This window comes from Besnoitia besnoiti, chromosome VII (genome assembly GCF_002563875.1).
Source record: "Besnoitia besnoiti strain Bb-Ger1 chromosome VII, whole genome shotgun sequence".
NCBI classification, from domain to species: Eukaryota; Apicomplexa; class Conoidasida; order Eucoccidiorida; family Sarcocystidae; genus Besnoitia; species Besnoitia besnoiti.
Window position 1 is genome coordinate 136,422 of NC_042362.1, and position 17,495 is coordinate 153,916.

General features: G+C 59.8%; 3 protein-coding genes across 3 annotated transcripts; 2 read left to right on the top strand and 1 right to left on the bottom strand.

Annotated features, from left to right (window-relative positions):
- Positions 1-356: 356 nt before the first annotated feature.
- On the top strand, positions 357-5,945 carry BESB_076100 (endomembrane protein 70 subfamily protein; the record flags this gene model as incomplete). Its single annotated transcript, XM_029365971.1, has 10 exons — positions 357-1,112; positions 1,659-1,939; positions 2,099-2,157; positions 2,599-2,693; positions 3,047-3,140; positions 3,594-3,685; positions 3,942-4,053; positions 4,401-4,489; positions 4,887-5,170; positions 5,744-5,945. 10 exons carry the CDS (start codon positions 357-359, stop codon positions 5,943-5,945), a joined length of 2,064 nt encoding a protein of 687 aa, XP_029217402.1.
- A 1,262-nt stretch (positions 5,946-7,207) lies between these two features.
- BESB_076110 (RNA recognition motif-containing protein) lies at positions 7,208-10,537 on the bottom strand (the record flags this gene model as incomplete). Its single annotated transcript, XM_029365972.1, has 4 exons — positions 7,208-7,243; positions 7,606-7,681; positions 8,110-8,143; positions 8,704-10,537. 4 exons carry the CDS (start codon positions 10,535-10,537, stop codon positions 7,208-7,210), a joined length of 1,980 nt encoding a protein of 659 aa, XP_029217403.1.
- A 1,513-nt stretch (positions 10,538-12,050) lies between these two features.
- BESB_076120 (uncharacterized protein) lies at positions 12,051-17,312 on the top strand (the record flags this gene model as incomplete). Its single annotated transcript, XM_029365973.1, has 5 exons — positions 12,051-12,193; positions 12,365-12,585; positions 13,002-13,404; positions 13,836-14,335; positions 14,515-17,312. 5 exons carry the CDS (start codon positions 12,051-12,053, stop codon positions 17,310-17,312), a joined length of 4,065 nt encoding a protein of 1,354 aa, XP_029217404.1.
- Between the last annotated feature and the right edge of the window lie 183 nt (positions 17,313-17,495).

Genomic DNA, 17,495 nt, shown 5'->3' on the forward strand with positions numbered 1-17,495 from the left:
GGGAGAGGGCGACCCTCCTCCGTCCGCCTAGCTTTTTCTACTTTTGGCAACCTTGTCTGCCGCCTCTTCTTTCTTTCCCCGTCCTTCTTGAGCGCTCCTTCTTGCCTCGCCTTCGTCAGGCTCGTTCTCTGCGCCGGCCGTCTTCTCTCTTTCTCTCTCACCTTTCCGCGCGTCTTGTCTCCTCCGCGCAGCCACCTCGCGCCTCGCGCGCGCTCGCTTTATCTTCGCTCCTCTCCCTCTCTCCGCGCTTCCTGTCGTGCTCCCGCGGCCGTCTCAGCTCTTGGAGTAAGCAGCACCTAAGCCGAGGAGTCTCTCAGATAAATCCAGAGTCCTCTTTTTTTCGCGTCCTCCTCACGATGGCGGCTGGCGACATCGAGCTGCCGTCGGTCGCGCCGCGTGGCGGAGCGCGTCGCTCGGGTGGAGGGCCTGCGAAGGAGCGGAAGTCGAGCTGCGTTTCCTCTTCCCTCGTGCCTCTTCTGGGCGTTTTGTTTCTGTTTCTTCTCTGTTACAAGCTGGCGACGTCTTCGCTGCTGTCACAGTCTTCCTCGTACCTGTCGGCGGCGACGTCGCACCGCGTCGGCTCGCCCGTCATGGTGTGCGTGAGCAAAGCCTGGCCGTTCTACAATCCGCTGGAGACGTACATCTTCTACACTAAGCTGGGCGTCTGCGCACCGGAGCAGCTCGAGTACGCGCCGATGACGCTGGGACAGGTCCTGCGCGGCGATCGCCTCGTCAAGAGCGGGTACGAGATCGCCTACGGCGTGCCGCAGGAGACGCCGCGGAAGCTCTGCACGGTGAAGCTCGATCGCGAGCTGCTCACAAAGTGGAAAAGCTTCGTCGACCAGAACTACTTCTTTGAAGTCTACGTTGACGAGCTGCCCATCCACGAGCCCTTCGGCGTGCGCGTCCGCAAGAAACTCGCGGACGACGGCAAGGCGGAAAAGCGCAGAAAAACCGAGTTCGGCGAGGACGAGGAAGAAGAGGGAGAAACCCGGTACTATGTCCGGAAAAACATCAACTTCCTCCTCGGCTACAACGAAGGACAAGTCGTGCATGCCGAATACCGCGCCGACAGCCTCGAAAACGACTTTCTCGACATCACCGATCTCCCGGTACGCTGCGCCTCTCCACGCGCAAACAGGATATAGTCTCGCCTTTTCTGCCTCGTGGTGCTTTCTTGAGGCACATTACCCACAACAAAACGCCATGGCACTTCGTTCTCGCGCGCCGCCTTTCTCGAGTCTCTGTTGTTTCTCCGGGGCTTTCGATTCTCGCGAGGAGCGGCTTTTGGTTGACTTCACAGAGCCGCACGCTTCGCGCTACTGTGGGTCTGTCCCTAAATCTCATTAGCTTGATTGTTCGATTTTCTCCCCCCTCATGCGCTTCGCTTTCCGTCGTAACCTTTGAGGTGGTTGCATGTACGGACCGCGGCAGGACTTTCGTCGTCTCTTCTTTCGTCTGTTTCCTGTCTCGTCTCGCTTTCGTAGTGCTAGACGCGGCTCCGGTGTGCGTGGACTCAGCGTGACTTGCCGCTGAGTTGTTTTTTGTTTCGCTTGCTCGCTTTCTCTTCTGCTCGTTTTCTGCCGCTGCCCGTGTGTTTGCCTTTCGCGAGGGGCGTCATGATTTTCTGGTAATTTTCGGTATTTTTCCGTTTTTAGGCGCCGAACGAGACGATCGACGCGGACTTCACCTACACTGTGCACTGGAAGGATCGCCCAGACATCAAGCCCCACTCGCGCGTCTCCCGGCAGCTCTCTTCGCCGTTTGCGCCGATCTCAGGCGAAGCGTCTGAGCAGAGAGTCGACTCCGCAGGCCAGCAGAAGCGACTCTCCGTCGATGTGCATTGGCTCGGGATCTTGAACTCGTTCGTCTTCACTCTTCTCATCGTGCTGCTGCTCACAGTACTCCTCCTCAGGATCGTGAAGGCCGACCTCCACAGGTAAAGACCTTTTACTCGCCTCCTCTCTGCCACCTTCCCCCCCGTCCCCCAAGCTCTCTTTTTCGTTCTGCTTCTTTGAGTCGTGAGAGCGTCTCTGCGCGTTTTTCTCGCGTTTTGACTCGAAGCGCTGCGTGATCGTGCGTGCGCGTGTGTCTTCAGCATGATGTTCAAGCTCGCAGACGAAGAGCTCGCTGCCACGGGTCTCGAGGAGGAAACAGGTACGTCGCGCGCGTCTCTCTCCCCCCTCGCCTCTCAGGCAGCCGCTTTCGCGTTCTCTGCATCTGCAGGGCGTTTTATTGCGTGCGCGCTCTGCATCGCTGCGCATCCTCGGCGGTCGTGCTCGCCAAGTTTCCAGGATTTCTCGAGGGCGGGTGTCGTTGGTGTCCGCGCGCATGAATGCAGCCGGCGTGCGCACGCCAATCGCCGATGCAGCGCGTGTCTTCATCGTCATAGATGCCTCCACTTTGGGATCCGTGCGCGTGGTGAGTGCGCAGCGACAGAGCGACAGAGGGAGGGGCGTGACGGCAACTTGGCTGGCGGCTGGATGCGCTGCGCCGTCGCCTCGCCACACGAACCTCTCGTCTCTACCCCGGCGTCTGCACGCTCGCAGGCCTCAGCGAAAAATATTTTTTTGCGCTCGTTTTGACGTTTTCTTGTAGGCTGGAAGCTCCTGCATGCGGACGTCTTCCGCCCGCCTCCGCACCGCATGCCGCTCTCTGCGATGGTCGGATGTGGCGCTCACCTGCTCATGTTGGTAGGGAGAAAGGGGTAAAATACCTAAAAAATCGAGACGGCGACGACCGTCTTTCTTCGGGCTCGTCTTCCGGTCTCTGTCCCTGTTTTCACTTACGGCGAGTGAGGCGTGAGGCCGCAGTGCGGTCTATGCTTGTAGGAGAGCTTTTCGAGAGATTTTCCCGGCGCCAGACAACGCCTCTCTCCGCCGATCTCGTGCGCATCATCACTTGCTTCTCAGTCCACTGCTCTGTCTGCCGACCGATCTCCATCGATTGCTTTCCATCACCTGCGCATATACCCACATGCAAGTGTATAAATATATATGCATGGATCAGACGGGAGTCAAAGGAGAGATTCTGATTTTTTGCGCAGGTCCTCGCGACGATTGTCGTCGGATGCTTCACCCCGTACCTCGAGCGCGGCGAACTTCTGTCCTGCAGTCTTCTCTCCTACCTCCTCACCTCATGTAAGTCATGAAACTTGCTGTTCAGTCTACTGCTTTGTCTTCCGCGCGATCTCCATCGATTGCTTACCAGCGCATGCGCATATATACAAGTGTACAAATATATATAGGTATGCATGTGTATGTGCGTGCATGCATCCATATACGGCTTGTGTGTGTTACTCCGCGATTCGTATTCAATCATATACACATATCTATATGCATGTATATTTGTGTGCATTCATCTATGTCTGGAGGCCGTCACCCGTCCTGCGAGTTGGTTCTCCTTTTCGTTTTTTCGCTCCAGAGACCTTTTCCGCCGCAGCGCACGTCTCCTAACCTTCAGGCGCTGCCACATCCTCGTGCGTGCGCTCTCTCTACACGTATATATATTTATATATGCATATGTATTTGTACAGGGAGTTGGATAAGGTGTTGACTTATGGGGCTGCGTGTGTCTGCGATATTTGGGTGCAGTTATTGCAGGATTCATCAGCTCAAACACGTACCGGAAGCTGGGCGGCGTCAAATGGACATGGAGTCTGGTGGTGACATGCATGATGTTTGCGGTACGTTTTTTCTCTTTTCTGTTTCATCTGCGTTGCATGAGCGTTTTTGTCTCGTGTGGCTTGCGTCATTTCTTGTTGACTTTGCCCTTTTTTATGAACTGGTATACATGCATCTGTTTCGACTCCGTGTTTTCGCTTTTTCCTCTTATCTGCCGTGGCATGTCGTCCTAATCCCTTCTCCTCCTGCACCTGCGGCGCCTGTTGTTTCGCGCGGGTTGGATGCCCTTTGTTCGATTTTTCTCCGCGTTTTTCTCAGCTGCCGCTTTTTGTCATCTGGTGCGTCTTGAACACCATCGCGCTCGTCTACAACTCTACCGTCGCGTTACCCTTCGGCACCACCTTCCTGCTCTTCGCGTGTTGGTTTTTTGGTGAGTGTTTGAAGGAACCTTTCCACAGCGCAGGAAGCGCAGAAAAGAATAAATTTGATCTTTTCAGGTCGATGCAAGAGGCCCTTCCTGCCGCGTGTTGGAAGGCTTGTGTAGAGTTCGAAGGCCTTGTGTATCAGACGCGGAAAAACAGAGGCGGGGTGGAGACAGAAATCTAACTCTGAAAGGCGAACGCGGGCGCGCGCTGAACACAGCGCAGCGATGGCGTGTGAGAAGAGAGGAGAAAATATGGGGGCGGAGTCGAGAAGGAGACCCGCTAGCTAGCTAGGTTCTTCAGGATCGGCGTCCTGTGATTGCCGCGAGTGTGTCTACTCCCCTCTTTTTTTCAGTTACGCTGCCGCTGACGATCATCGGAGGCATCTGGGGTCGGCGGCGGGCGGCTCGTCAGATCGCGGGAGGCTACGCTTTCCCCTGCAAGGTCCGTTTTTAGATTTTTTTCTCCTCTCTCGACTTATTCTTCCGGCGCGCCTTTAATTTGTGTCTTGCGCCTCTACAACCTGTCTGCGGTCTTCGTGAGTCACAAGCGTCTCCCTCTCTTGTTCTGCTCACCGCAGATGTGCACAACAAGAGATACGGGGTTCCTGTTCTCCTCGCCACTTCGTTGGTTTCTTTTTTGTGTCCTCTGCGTTGCTCTTCGCTCCTTTAGGCGGGCTTCTCTGTCGAGCCGTACGCGTGCCGTGTTTTTTCTTAGATCTTGGAATACGAACCAACCTCTGTGCGGGGTGCGTCTGTTTAGAAAGATAAAAACCTTCCCCTAACACTGTTTTGAGCGTCTCGACTGCCCGATTTCGTGTCTGGACGTCCCTTACGCGCAGACGAACAAGCTCGCGCGGGAGATTCCGCGCGTGCGGTGGTTCAATCGGCCGCTCTTCCAGACGATCGTGAGCGGCGTGATGCCCTTCAGCGGGATCTACATCGAGCTGCATTACCTTTTCATGAGTGTTTGGTCTTCTAACCGCATCTACACGTTCTACTTCTTTCTGCTTCTCGCTGGCGTCCTCCTCTTCGTCTCCGCCGCCGCCGTCAGCGTTCTCCTGACCTACATGCACCTGAACGCGGAGAATCACCGCTGGTGGTGGCGCTCGTTCCTCAGCGGCGGGTAAAAAAAAGACCGACGCCCCGAGGGCGGGAACTCGAGGGGAACGGGAGGGCGTTCTGCTCGGCGGGAGAGTGCGCATGCATGCGCCGCTCGCCTGCGAACACAGACAGCGTGGCGCGGGTCGCGCGCTCACAACCAGCCGTACCGGCACGTCCGCACACATACATTCGTGTCATAACGCAAGGTCACCCATATACCTTTATGTGTATATTAGAAAATTTTTATCTATATCTATATGTATATCTTTATCCTCATAGATCTGTATCTCTATAGCTATCTTTATGTCTATCTGTATCTGTCTATGTCTACCTATCTAAACCTATATCTGTATCTATCTGTATTTATATCTCTATCTAAGTCTTTGTCGAGTAAATCCACAACTATGGCTATGTCTATCTATCTATATGTATAAGAGATGATCCGCGTATTTCATTTATAAGGGCGACAGTGGCGTTGCCTTGGAAATAGAGATTTGGGCTGGGAGTCTTCAGTTAAGAGTATAGTCCTTTATGTATGGACAGCGCAGCGAACGAAGGGATGCAGAATTTGAGTGTTTGAGTGTGTTATTCTCAGGAGCGTCAGCCTGTATTTCTTCCTGCACTGCGTGTACTACTTCTTTACGAGTACGCGCATGCACGGGCTTCTACAAACCTCCTTCTTCTTCGGCTACTCGCTCGCCGTCTCGTGGATGCTGTTCCTTATGACGGGGTGCGTCACCTTTAGTGCGAACTTCATTTTCGTCAAGTACATCTACTCGCGGATTAAATCCGACTAACGGCCGAGGCGCGCGCAAAGAGATGAGGGCGCGAAGGAGTGCTGAAAAAACCCACTTGGTCACGAGAGAGTCTGGAAAAGAGGCCGAGACAGGCACAGGAAAGAAATTTCTATCTTCCGATGACGTGGCGGCAGCTGTCCTGAGACGGGGCTCGTCAACATTCCAAGTGCTGTGGCGGGTCGCTGCTCTTGGCGTCTTTTTCTCGTTTCTTGTCCTCTTCGTGCCTTTCTGGGAGGGGGGGGGGGGGACGCTGCCCGTGAGTGCCTGATGAAATCGAGAAGCATGACGATATGTCTCCCGGTTTTCTCACTCGGCGCACGCGCCTAAGCATCAACGCGAGAGATCTGATTCTCAGAAGCTGTAACTGCGCGACGAGGCCAATACGCATACTCCCCTATATCTTTGTATACGCGGCTGTATATTTATGTATATTTTTGTATATATGCTTCAGAGGTTAGCCAGCACGGGGCAGAGATCCTGCTTTTTTTCCGCGTGAAATGGGGCGGGATCGGCTTCTTCAGCTGCTCTCGTGTCTGGCGGTCTCGCAGTCGCGCTCCGTGTTTTCTCTTTTCGTCTTCATCTGTCTACGCACGGCCACCTATTTCCTATAATGTGTTCAGATGTCCCGCCGTGAGCCTGGGGGAGGCATCGTGTGAGGCGTAAGACGCAGGCGCCTTCTAGTCTAGCCCTGTTTTCTGCGGAGGCGGGGCGACTTCGACTCCTTTCTCTTCCGACTCAGACTTCTGTGCCTCGTTTTCTTGCCGAGATCAAGTGATTTCCCAGCAGGCCGCGCTCCTCCCTCGGAAATCGCTGAGCATGAGAGCGCTTCACAAAAAGACTTCGAAGAGGTCGCCGCGCCGAGGCCGCCGCTGCAGCGAAGGTCTTAGTTCGCTTCGTAAACGGATTCTCGCGCCCGCCGCGGAGCGCCAGAGTCCGCGAGGGTACGCAGAGACAGAGAAGTTAATCGCGGCACTGAAAGGAAAAAACGCGAACAGATCCTCCCACGCAGAGGATGGAAAGAAATGCGAGACGCGGGCGGCGACCACAAGGCCCGCGAGACCCAAGAGGCGAAAACGCAGAGACTCACGACGGCCTTCAAAGCCGCGGCACGCCTTTCTAGATAAGAAACAAACACGCGTAGTCACACAGCGGAGACCGCACGCAACGCAGAAGCGGACCCCTGAACTAGTGGCAGACTTCTTCGCTTTCTGTCTGTCCCTTTCGGGGGTTCCTTCGGCGTCGCTTGTCTCTTCGCCTCGGATCTACTGCGCCACAGGAAAGCCTCGCCTCAAGAGAGCCTGAGGGCAGAGGAAAAAGAAACAAGAAAAGGAAAAACGTTAGAATGACGGTGGTGTGTGTGCCGTGGATCGACAGGATAATTGCGAAACGTGTAGAACTAGTGCGGTGATTAGCTGGGGAATCGTGTCTTTTACCCAGAAAACCTTTCCTCGCTCCCTGCCTTGCCACTTGCCCTTCCTCTCTGCGCCACGCTCGTCTCTTGAGCTGGGGCGCGTCTGCTTCTCCTGATCTTCACGGGGAAAGCTTCTCTTTCGGCTCTGCCACCGTTTCATTTGTTAAGGTGCTTTATCTCCCTTCCCCCCTACCTTTGCTGCGAATGTTCCTCCCTATGTCTGTCTTGTTTCTCGCCTCTCTGGCTTACCGACTGTAGGGCGAGAACTTGCCGGCGTTGCTCAGGGGGCCAACTGCGCATGGTGCTGTGCTTGCTGTTGAGGACGCTGAAGAAGAAAAAAACGCAAAGTGCAGCAGAAGTCACGCAGACCGAATCGGCCCAACACAGCGAAGCCCTATCCCTCTGCCTGAAGCAAAAACACCGGTAGAATGGACGCTCGCTCAGTGTGCGCAAACAAGATGCGCCGCAACCTCGCGCAAGTCTCTATCGCTCCTACTCAAATCACACGCTTGAACTGCAAGTCTCTCGCGCAGCAGCACCGAATATGCGGGAAGCATCAGGAGAAAACACAGCAGAGAGAAGTCTGCTGCAGCCGCTCTAGCAACCATCTGTCGCGCGGGGCGCCCATGCGAGATATAGCTCTCCCTCTGTTTCGGTCGCAGACTTTCAGATGCAGCGACGGCGCGCAGCTCACGGCGCTAAGGCTTACTACAGAGCCAAGCGATGAAAATGCGTGTGGAGGCAGAAGCTTACTTTGCCAGGATGTCTGGGCTCTTCAGGACTTCGTCTGAACGCGCGAAAACACAACAAAAGCGCAGAGCGTCTGTGAAGCAAACACGGATCCTGGGCTCTGCCGAGGAGGCCACACTAGGCGGGAAAGCATGCATGTCGATAAAATGTGTGATTGATGAGCGCCGAATCCGTTTGCAGTCACGCATGAAGGCTGGCGTGATGCAGAAGCCTCAACTATGATCGCGAGAGGGCGATCACGGCAGGCACTGTACCCCGATGCTGGAGACAGGCGCCGCCTACTCTAGCTAGCACCGCCTCCACCGCATATTCAAGCACACAGTGCAGACTGAAACTCGAGGCGGGCGAGTCGTGGCATCCGCGATAGTTCAGAATTTAGCCTCGAGTTCCCTCCAGCTCGCCGCGCCTCTCACCCGCCAAGAGACAGCGAGGATCGACTCCCCGCCCCCTTCCCCCAAACCCTAAACCCTCGCGCCGTTCTGCGCGGTAAAGGCCTTAGTGTCGCTTCCCTCTGGTGTGCGATCGCTTCCCGTCGCTCCAGGGTCTTGTCCTCTTCGCTGTATCGCGCGGCATCCTTTCTTTCCTCTCTCCACTCACCAACGAGCGTGTCTGGCGCCGGAGGCACCGCGAATGCGGGATGCTGCGCGAGAGCCGCAGGGACTGCAGCCCCCTGGTGAGCGACCGGCAGCTGAGGCTGCTCTGCGGGCGCCTGCAAAAGCCCCGGACTCGCAGCGCCTCGTGCCGCGGCTGCCGGCCGCTGACTCTCGCGCCCCGCCGGAGCCGCCGCCGCCGCCTCAGGCGCCTGCCTGCCCGCCGGAGGGACAGGGGGGGCCTCCTGGGCTCCACTGTCCTCCTCGCCTGCCTTTCTCAGCGGCGCGGCGCTCGGTCTCTGCTGAGCCTGGACGCCTGCACCACCGCGCGCGCCCGTCGCAGGCGCCTGTCGGCTGATCGCCGCAGGAGGCGCGGAAAGCGGAAGCGAGCTACTCGGCACCGCCTGAGACGGAGCCCCGTGCGCGGCGGCCGCGTGCGCCGCCGGGGGCAGACCCGGCGCCGCCCCGCTCGGCAGCGCCGCAGAGCGGACACCGCCTCCGACCGCGGTCGGAGGCGAGGAGACACCTAAGCCAAGCCCGACCTGCGCACTCGGCGTCTGCAGAGGCGGCGCGAGCTGCGGGGCTCGCTCCGTCCCCTCCCTTCTCGGGACGGCCGGATCCTCAGCGGCGCTGCCCAGCCAGGGCTGAGAAAGGGCCGCCGCGGGCGCCGAAGAACCCCCTGGGGCTGCGGCCCCCGCGCCCACCTGTTGTCCCGTTTGGGCTCCAAGGGCCGGCGCGCCGGTCTCTGCGCTCTGCGCCGGATCGGTGGCACCAGTCGCCTGCTGCGCAGTCGGGCCTGCGAACTGCACAGAGAGGCCTGCGTGGCGCAGCTGCTGGACACGCTCGTCGCGGTTTTTCCGCGCCTTGTCAAGCTGGTTCACAGACAAGCCCATGCGCCTCTCGAGTGCTGAGGCGACATCTCGCTCAAACGCAGCCGCTTTCTCTTGGGACCCGGCCGCTTCTCCGCCGAGCAGTTTCTGCCGCTTTTCCGGCGGCGGCAGCGAGGACGATCGCTGCCCCCCGCGGGCGCCTTCGTCTGTCTCGGCGCCCGCGCGGGCGCTCTCCGCGGTCGCGGGCGCGAGGAGATACATGGCGTGGAGGGCGGCGTAGACGATGGCGGGGTGGGCGAGGAGGAGCTGCCGGCACGCCGACGAGCTCTCTTGCATCAGGCGCTTGATGTCGCCTAGGAACGCCAGCAGCTGCGAAGTCGAGAAGGTCTGCAGAATCTCCATGATGTCCGCCGCCGCTGCAGCCCCGTCGTACAGCGCCACGGGCGCGAGACTGGCGGCGCGGCGCGCGGAGACTCCCGCGGCAGTCCCCCCCGTGGCGTGGCGGTCGCGACCGCGCCCGAGCCTGGCGCAGGGGACGCCCAGGAGACTCTCGCCAGGGGCGAGCCCGGCGGCGGCCTGGAGGGATCCGAGAAGCGCGGCGGCGGAGATAGCGCGGGCGTCTTCAGCCGCCTCGCCGCCCTGCTGCGCGGCGCCGGAGGGGTTGCCCTTTCTGCGCTCGGCGCGCGCCGAGGCGGCGCCGCCGCCCGTGGAGCCGAAGCGCTGGCGCAGCTCGTCGGTGGCGAAGTCGATCTTCAGCTTTCGGCCGCCCAGGTCGACGTTGTTCAGCGTGACGTAGGCGAGGTAGCAGGTCTCGGGGTCGGGGAACTCGCAAAAGGCAAAACCCTTGCTCTGTCCGCCTTCGTCGTATTTGACGCGCACCTGAATCACCCTGCCGACGCGCGAGAGAAGAGCCTTCAGGTCTTCCTCCGTCGCGTCGAACGGGATGTTGCCCAGCCACATCTGATACGCCCCCGAAGAGGAGGAGGAGCCGCGCTCCAGCGACCGGCTCATCTTGCCCCAGTGAGAAGCTGAACGCGCCCGTGGCCGCCGCAAGAAAAAAGGACGAAAAGTGAAAAAGATGACAGCGGAGACAGGCGCAACGTCACAGGGAAAGAGAGAGAAAACGAGGGAAAGGAGCGATGACGGGCGGGCAGCGCAGCGGCGCTATGGTAGATGCAAGAAGACGAGGCGACCGACCAGACCGAAGAGCAGGAGAGACAGACAAGGAGAGGACGAGATGGAACTTGGAAGGAACAAAGACACGAAGAGAAATCGCGAAGCGAAATGACAAAGGAGACTGGCGAACCAAACTCAGAAACTGCGCGCGCGGACGGCAGCTCGCACTGCAGAGGACAGGAATCCAAACGCGTGAACTTAACTAAACAAACGGGCAACTGGTTCAAGGGCCGACGCTCCCCGAAGGCGAGGAAGTGAAGGACTCCCGGCGGACACACACCAGAGGGAGAGACAACGCGCAACAAACGTGGATCGAGAGGTGATAGAGAGAGACAAAGACGCTAAACAGACCAGAGAGAGGGAGTAGCGCGTCCCTAACCCGAAACGGCGAAGAGCAGATGCCCGTATCGAAGCAAAGGGAAAAGAAAACGCCTCGGACTGCGAGGCAGAGGAGAAAAAGCGAACGAAGAGAAAGTCGCGCCGGTATACACGTCTCGAGGGCGAGTGCTGGCTCAGGGACGGGCGGAAATGTGCGAAAAACGAAGGATTCTCTCGAAAGATTCACCACGCAAAGCAAGAAGAGCGGCGAAGCCCCGCGGCGCAGCTCTTCAGCGCCTCGTCGCCCGCCTCCCTCCCCTTCAGAGATGAATCAGGCGCAGCCCATGAAAACTCCGAGCTCAGGTTGTGAAGCAAGACTCAAGCAATTCTTTGAGGTTTACTCAGCCTTGATGATGCCATCACACTGGTTCCCCTCGATTTTTCTCTTAAAAAGCCGCCACCCGCCCGCGCGACCTCTCTCTCGCAGCCGCTGACTCCTCTCCCCACCTTCCCTTCTGTCCGATTTGCCGCAGACATCCGGAAAGTCCACCAAAAAGCACTGCTACTCCGTCTTGGATTCGTGGAATCTGAAAATTCGACACGCTGTGTTGAGTCCACGCCGCCGATGCGGCAGCGTCTCATTCAACGCGCATGCGCATCTACGCGCTTTGCGCGCTGGGCCTCGGGTGCTGTGCCTCTCTGTATTTTCAAAAGACACCGTCGCGCGTTCCCATCGCACCGTGTTTTATCTTCTTCCTTCCTCTCTCGCTTTCGTCCTTGCTGCCCTTCGCGGCGAGAGCGGTCTTCGGCAAAAACGCGACACACCGTCGGCAGCCTCGTCGTCGCGCCTCGCGCTGAAGCCGCGCAGAGAGACACGGACGCGCACACGTGCGGAAATCTACGCTGAAGTGATGAGAGAGAGAAAGAGAGACCTGCCGCGAAGAAGAGAGACGAAGGAGAAGGCTGCGCGAGGCCGAGCAGAACGCGCATGGCGTTGTGCGGTCTCCTTGCCGTCTATAGAAACCTTTTCATGCTTGTCAACGCGGCTGAGCTCCCGCCACTCAAGAAGGCCGCAGGCGAGGCGCGCAAGAAGCCTGAGAGATGGAGACCCATTGATAGGAAACCGTGGAAAGCAAAGAGAGGAGAGGGAGAAGAATGCGTCGCGGATATGGGGTGGGAGCTGCTTTGAAGCCCTGAGGAGCTTCGCGGCCTCTGAAAGGCGAGTCAGGCTAGGAGGGGAGTGAAGATTCTCTAAAACCCGCGCGATGTCGCAGAGAGCGAACGCGGGAAACAGACGCGAGAGAAGAGCATTGAGACCGTTGTGCGTTGCGCATGCGTGTGAAGGCGAGAAGAAGACGGAAGCGAGAAGAGGAGAGAGGCGAGGAGAAGAGAGAAGCGAGAAGCGAGAGGAAGGAGAAGAGACCAAACGATGGAGGGAAGAAGGACGAGGAGCTCGGGGAGCCTGGACGCCCTGCGGCGTCTTCTCTTTGGATGCGTGTCTGCTGCGCCTTCCTCGGGCGACAGCCGCGGGTGGCAGCGCAAAGTTCTCTTCGTGACAGGCGCAGGTGAGTGCATCTTCTCGTTTTTCCCTTGTCGCCTCCACACAGAAGCGCGTGTCTGTCTGCGGCGCCCATATACGGGACAGCCTGCGGTAGATGTCTGTCTGTCCTCCGCACTTCTGCATTCCTCTTCTTCGCGAAGCTCGAATGTTTCTCCTGTCGCTCTCTCTGTGGTGCCCGTCGGCAGGAGCTACTTCCTTTTCTTCATTTGTGTCCCCCCAACTCTCCAGGCGTGCGTACCGACCTCGAGAGGCGCGGCGTTCTCTTCAGGTCGATCTTCTCTAGCCTCCTTCTCAGTATGTGCCTGGTGTCACCTTCTCTCTCTTTTCTCTTCTCCCCTCTCGCTTTCTCCGTGTTTCTGTCTATGTGGGCTGCGACTTTCGCCCTCGAGCTCTCTGCGTTTCGATTGTGTGCTGCTGCAGGCCTCAGCGTCGCCAGCGGCGTTCCTCTGTATCGCGCCGCGTCTGTCGGCGAGGAAGTCTCTTCCATAAGGCGAAAGCGCAGACGCCCCAGCGCGGCGGAGGCGCCCTCAGAAGCCTCTCGCAGAGCGCCCGCAGCGGCGCCGCGCAGCGGGCGAAGCCGCGCGCGAGAGAGAGGCTTTCGCGAGGCCGAGGGCGCCGGAAAGACGCCACGGGAGAAGGGCGCAGATGCGCAGAGTTCGAGAGACCTTCCTGCAGTCGTCTGGCGAGAAGAAGGGGAAGGCGCGCGAGTGCGCAGGGCTGCGGACGGCAAGGCAGAAGAGCGAACTGCGGGCGCGCACGCGCGAGGCATGGCGGCTACAGAATGGGGTACCATATCGGCGTTTCGGCGCGAGAAAGAGAAATGGTCAGCTAACGCAGGCACCCGCCGCAGACGCATGCATACGCACATGCACGTATTCAAATGAGGACTCATACATATATATGTATGTACATGTATATAAGTATGTTTTTAGTTTGATGGCTTTGAGGCCAATCGGCGTCTGGGGTGGAAAAAAGGCGACGACGCCAGGCCGCGCATGCCTCGTTGGCAGGCGTCGCGAGGAAGCGGGAGCAGCGTAGAGTGCAGGGGCGAGCGTCGGCAGAGCGTTCGTTTTGTTCTTCCTCTCTCTCCATTTCGCCTTTCCTCGTTCTCTTCTTGACTTTGACTTTTCAGCTGCCCGCTTCCCAGATTGTGTGGATCTGCGTCACGTGTTCTCCCAATCCCCAAGTTAGCGGGTGTGCCTTCCTGTTCCCTCTGATCTCTCTTTGCCTTCTTTCTTGTTTCTTCTTCTTTAGGTTTTCTGCCTTTTGGTACCGCGCACACGACCCGAGACTCTTTCGGCGGGCGTTTCCCTCGCCCGGGCACTTCGTTCTCGCCTTTCTCCTCCTCTCACGGCCTTCATCCGTTCTTCTTCTCACGCAGAATGTCGATGGTCTACAGCACGTCGCGTTGTGCATTTTGCGCGAGAAACTCGCCAGCCAGGTCTCGAGAGCGACGCTCCATGGAGAGAGGACGCTGTGCGGCGGAGACAGACACAGCGTTGCGTGTGAAGAGGGCGAAGAGAAGGAAGAAGAAGGCAGCGGAGCTCCTTCGAAACGAGTCTCTGAGCGAGGAGAAGGAGGAGGAGTGGTCAGCCACGGAAGGCCGGAGGGGGCTGCGAAATTGGCGTGCGGAGATGGGATCGCGATGAAGGAAGTGAAGGGCGTAGCGGCTGCAGCCTCCCAGACAGATCCACTGTCGACTCTCCCCACTGCATTCAATCTTTCCTCTTCTCCTCCGCCTTTCCCCCCCCGCCGTCTTCTTCACCTCATTCTTCTTCCTCTCTTTTGGCCTCTTCCCCTCCGTCTCCTTCACCTCGTTCTTCTGCTTCCTATTGTTCTTCCTATCCCTCTTCTTCATCTTCTCCCTCCTCCTCTCCTTCGTCTTCTTCTTCACCTCCCTCTTCCGTCTCTTCTTCTCGCGCTTCTCGCTCAGCCGTGCCGAGAGATGTTTGGGTCAGCCTCGCGCCGCGCGGGGGCTGGTGGAGCCCAACCGCGCTGGCGCAGGGGCGACACGAGAACGGAGACAGGGCCGCGGAGGGCGACGCCTGGAGAGAAGACGCGCAGAACGTTTTCGAGCTGCATGGGTCGATGTACGGCTACAGGTGCTCGGGGGTGCCTCCGACGCGGGCGCCGCGGGCGCGGACTCCGCTCTCAACGCGCCACGCGGGGAGAAGCCCAGAGGGAGGCAGGAGACGCGAGACGCACGCGGGAGATGGAAGCGAGGCGGAAGCGGCGCTCCACGTGGAGACCGGCCTGTCTCCGTCGTCGGCAACTCCCACAGCCGAGGCCCCTCTCGCGGACTCGAGGGAGGAAGAAAACCAGGCGCGGCAAGACGAAGTTGACTGCATCCATCGCTTTCACGTCGCTCTCGAGGAGGCTCAGGTGGTATGGCGGCTGCACACGCCTAGGGGGGGGGGTGTGACGCGAGCCAAGGCCGATGTCGGCGGCAACGAGAGTCCGCGCGACGAAGACGGTCGCGGAGCTCTTGCAGGCGAAGAAGAAGGAAACTTGCGCGCGCCGGGTGACCGCAGAGCCGCCGGTGCCGCCGAGGGCAGTCGGCGCGGAGAGGTGGGGCCTGCGCAGGCGGCGCGGGCGACGCCGGTGCCTTTCTTCTCGTCTCTCGCGGTTCTTCCAGCTGTCTCCGCGGACTCTGGCGGCGCCGCGCCCTTGTCTCTCGGCTCGCCCCCCGCGCGTGAGCCGCGACCCTCGACTCTCCTTCCGCTCTGCCCTACCTGCGGGTCGCTCTGCGTGCCTCTATGTCTGTGGTTCGACGAGACCCTCTTCGTCGCGCCGCACCGCGCCTTCGAGACGCCCGCGGCTTTCTCGCGGGCCTTCTTCTTCCTCGCAGGCCTCCACAGGCGGCATGCAGCCCAGAAGGTCGTCGGGAGCGACGCAACAGAAACGCGGCCGCGTTCCTCCCTCCCCGAGGTCTCGGCTGCCTCGCCGAACTCCGCACACCGAAGCGGCTGCTGCGACAACGCGGGAATCGAGAGGGCAGAAGGCGCAGAGGACGCTGGTCAAGCACCGCCGAAAGGAAGCGGCGACGCGGTAGGCGGCGGGTTGGCGGACGTGAAGGGCGCACTCTGTGGTCTTCTCGGCGCGACAGGCGGGCGAACAGCGCAGGACAGAGGCGGCGCGTCTCCTCGGGCGTCCTCGGCGCCTCCTCAACTCGCGGGCGACGCGTCCCTTCTGGATCTCGACGCGCGCGCGCCTGCGCTGGTGTTCATCGGCACCTCCTTCAGCACCGCCTCCACGGACTGGCCTGCGCTTCTCCACGCCGAGGCGCTCGACGCGAGACGGCTCTTCGGCGCCCAGCTGCTCAGGCTGCACGAGCGTCTCGAGGAGGCCGCAGCTGCAGACGGCGGGGAAGCGGAAGCTGGAGTCGCAGATCGGGGAAGGGAGGGAGCGAGCGAGCGACAGGGCGGCGCAGCGGCGGGCAGCCTCCCCCCCCCTGCGGTCTGCGGCGGAGGCAGACAGCGCGTCGCAAACAAGCGTGTACGGCACCGAGGCGGAGACGGGGACGCGGGCGAAGGCGAAGGCGACGAGGGAGAAGTGTTTTGCATCAATAGCGGAAGTTGCCTCGAAGCGGCTTACGAGACGACGGAGAAGCAGCGAGAATTCCTCCGCACGCGCTACGCGGAGCTCTTCAGGGCGGTTCTCGAAAGCCAGGGCGGCGGCGCGGCAAACCGGAAAGGTCGAAAAGCGAAACGGCCGCGCGAGGATGATGAACACATCATAGCAGAGGCGCGGACGAAAAGCGAAGATGCAGAGGAAGGCCGCCCGATGCAAGAGGCGGTGAAGAAGGACGGGACAAAGACCGAAGCCAGAAGCAGAGCCGCCGTCGAGTCGAGGGGGACAACAAGCTGCGAAGCGGAAGTCGACGCCCTAGGACAGGAGGACGGCGGAAGGAGAGATGAAAATGAAGAGCCTCGTATCGCGTATTATCACCGTTCGGTCAAGAACGAGCCTGAAAATGGGCTCTTCTTGACCTCCGTCGCCAGCGCCCGCGGCGTGATGCCTTTCTCTTCCTCCGCGGATGCCTCATCAACGAGCCCGTTTTCTTCATTTTCCGCTTCCCAGGCGCTCGAGGCGACTGGCGAGGACGGAGGCGCGAATGGAGCTGAGATGCAGCGAAACGCGTGTGCGAGAGAGAGAGACCTCTCACGGGAGACCGCCGCACAGCGGGGGCGGCTTGCGTCTTCCGCGTCGTCTGCGCTGCTGCCGCCATTGTCTTCGTCTTCCCTCTCTTCTTCCTGTCCCTCCGCTGACCATTCGCGTCAGCCGCAGCCCTCCTTCGCGGCCCTTTCCTCCGCCTCAATTTCACGTCCTTCGTCGCTGGGGGCGGGCGAGTCTTCTTTGCCGTCCCCGGGCGCCTCTGCCGCGTCGCTTCCGCTCGCGTTCGCGGCGGCCGGAGGCTTGGAAGGCGCGGTTTTCGAAGTCGTCTCGCTCGCGCGCATGCGGAGAGTCGTCGGCGACGCGAGCGACGTGCTGCTCTCGGTCTGTCCGCCGGAGCTGCGGCAGTGGCTCGTCGAAGTCCACGCAGGGACGAAAGAAGAGTTCCTACGCGTGGTAGGAGAGGGGAGGCGCGTCGCGGCAGCCAAAGCAGAAATCGGGGAACGAAAGGCGCCCATCGCAGCGGCGGACACGTCTCCCGAGAAGAGAGCTCGAGCTGGAGAGGTCAACAGACGGGATGCGACAGGCAGACAGGCGGAGACTTGGATCTGCGAGTGAGGAAGAGAAGCGGAAAGGAGGCGAGGCCTGAGTCGTTTGCAGGCTGAGGCGCTGAGACAAGACGAAGAGACTGAGGTGAAAAAAGAGGCGAAAGGGGGCATGCACGTGCGCATCGTGGCGCGCCCGGCCTCGACTCATCGACTCACGCGGGCACGCGCTCAGTTCTCGGCCTGTTGTCTCCAG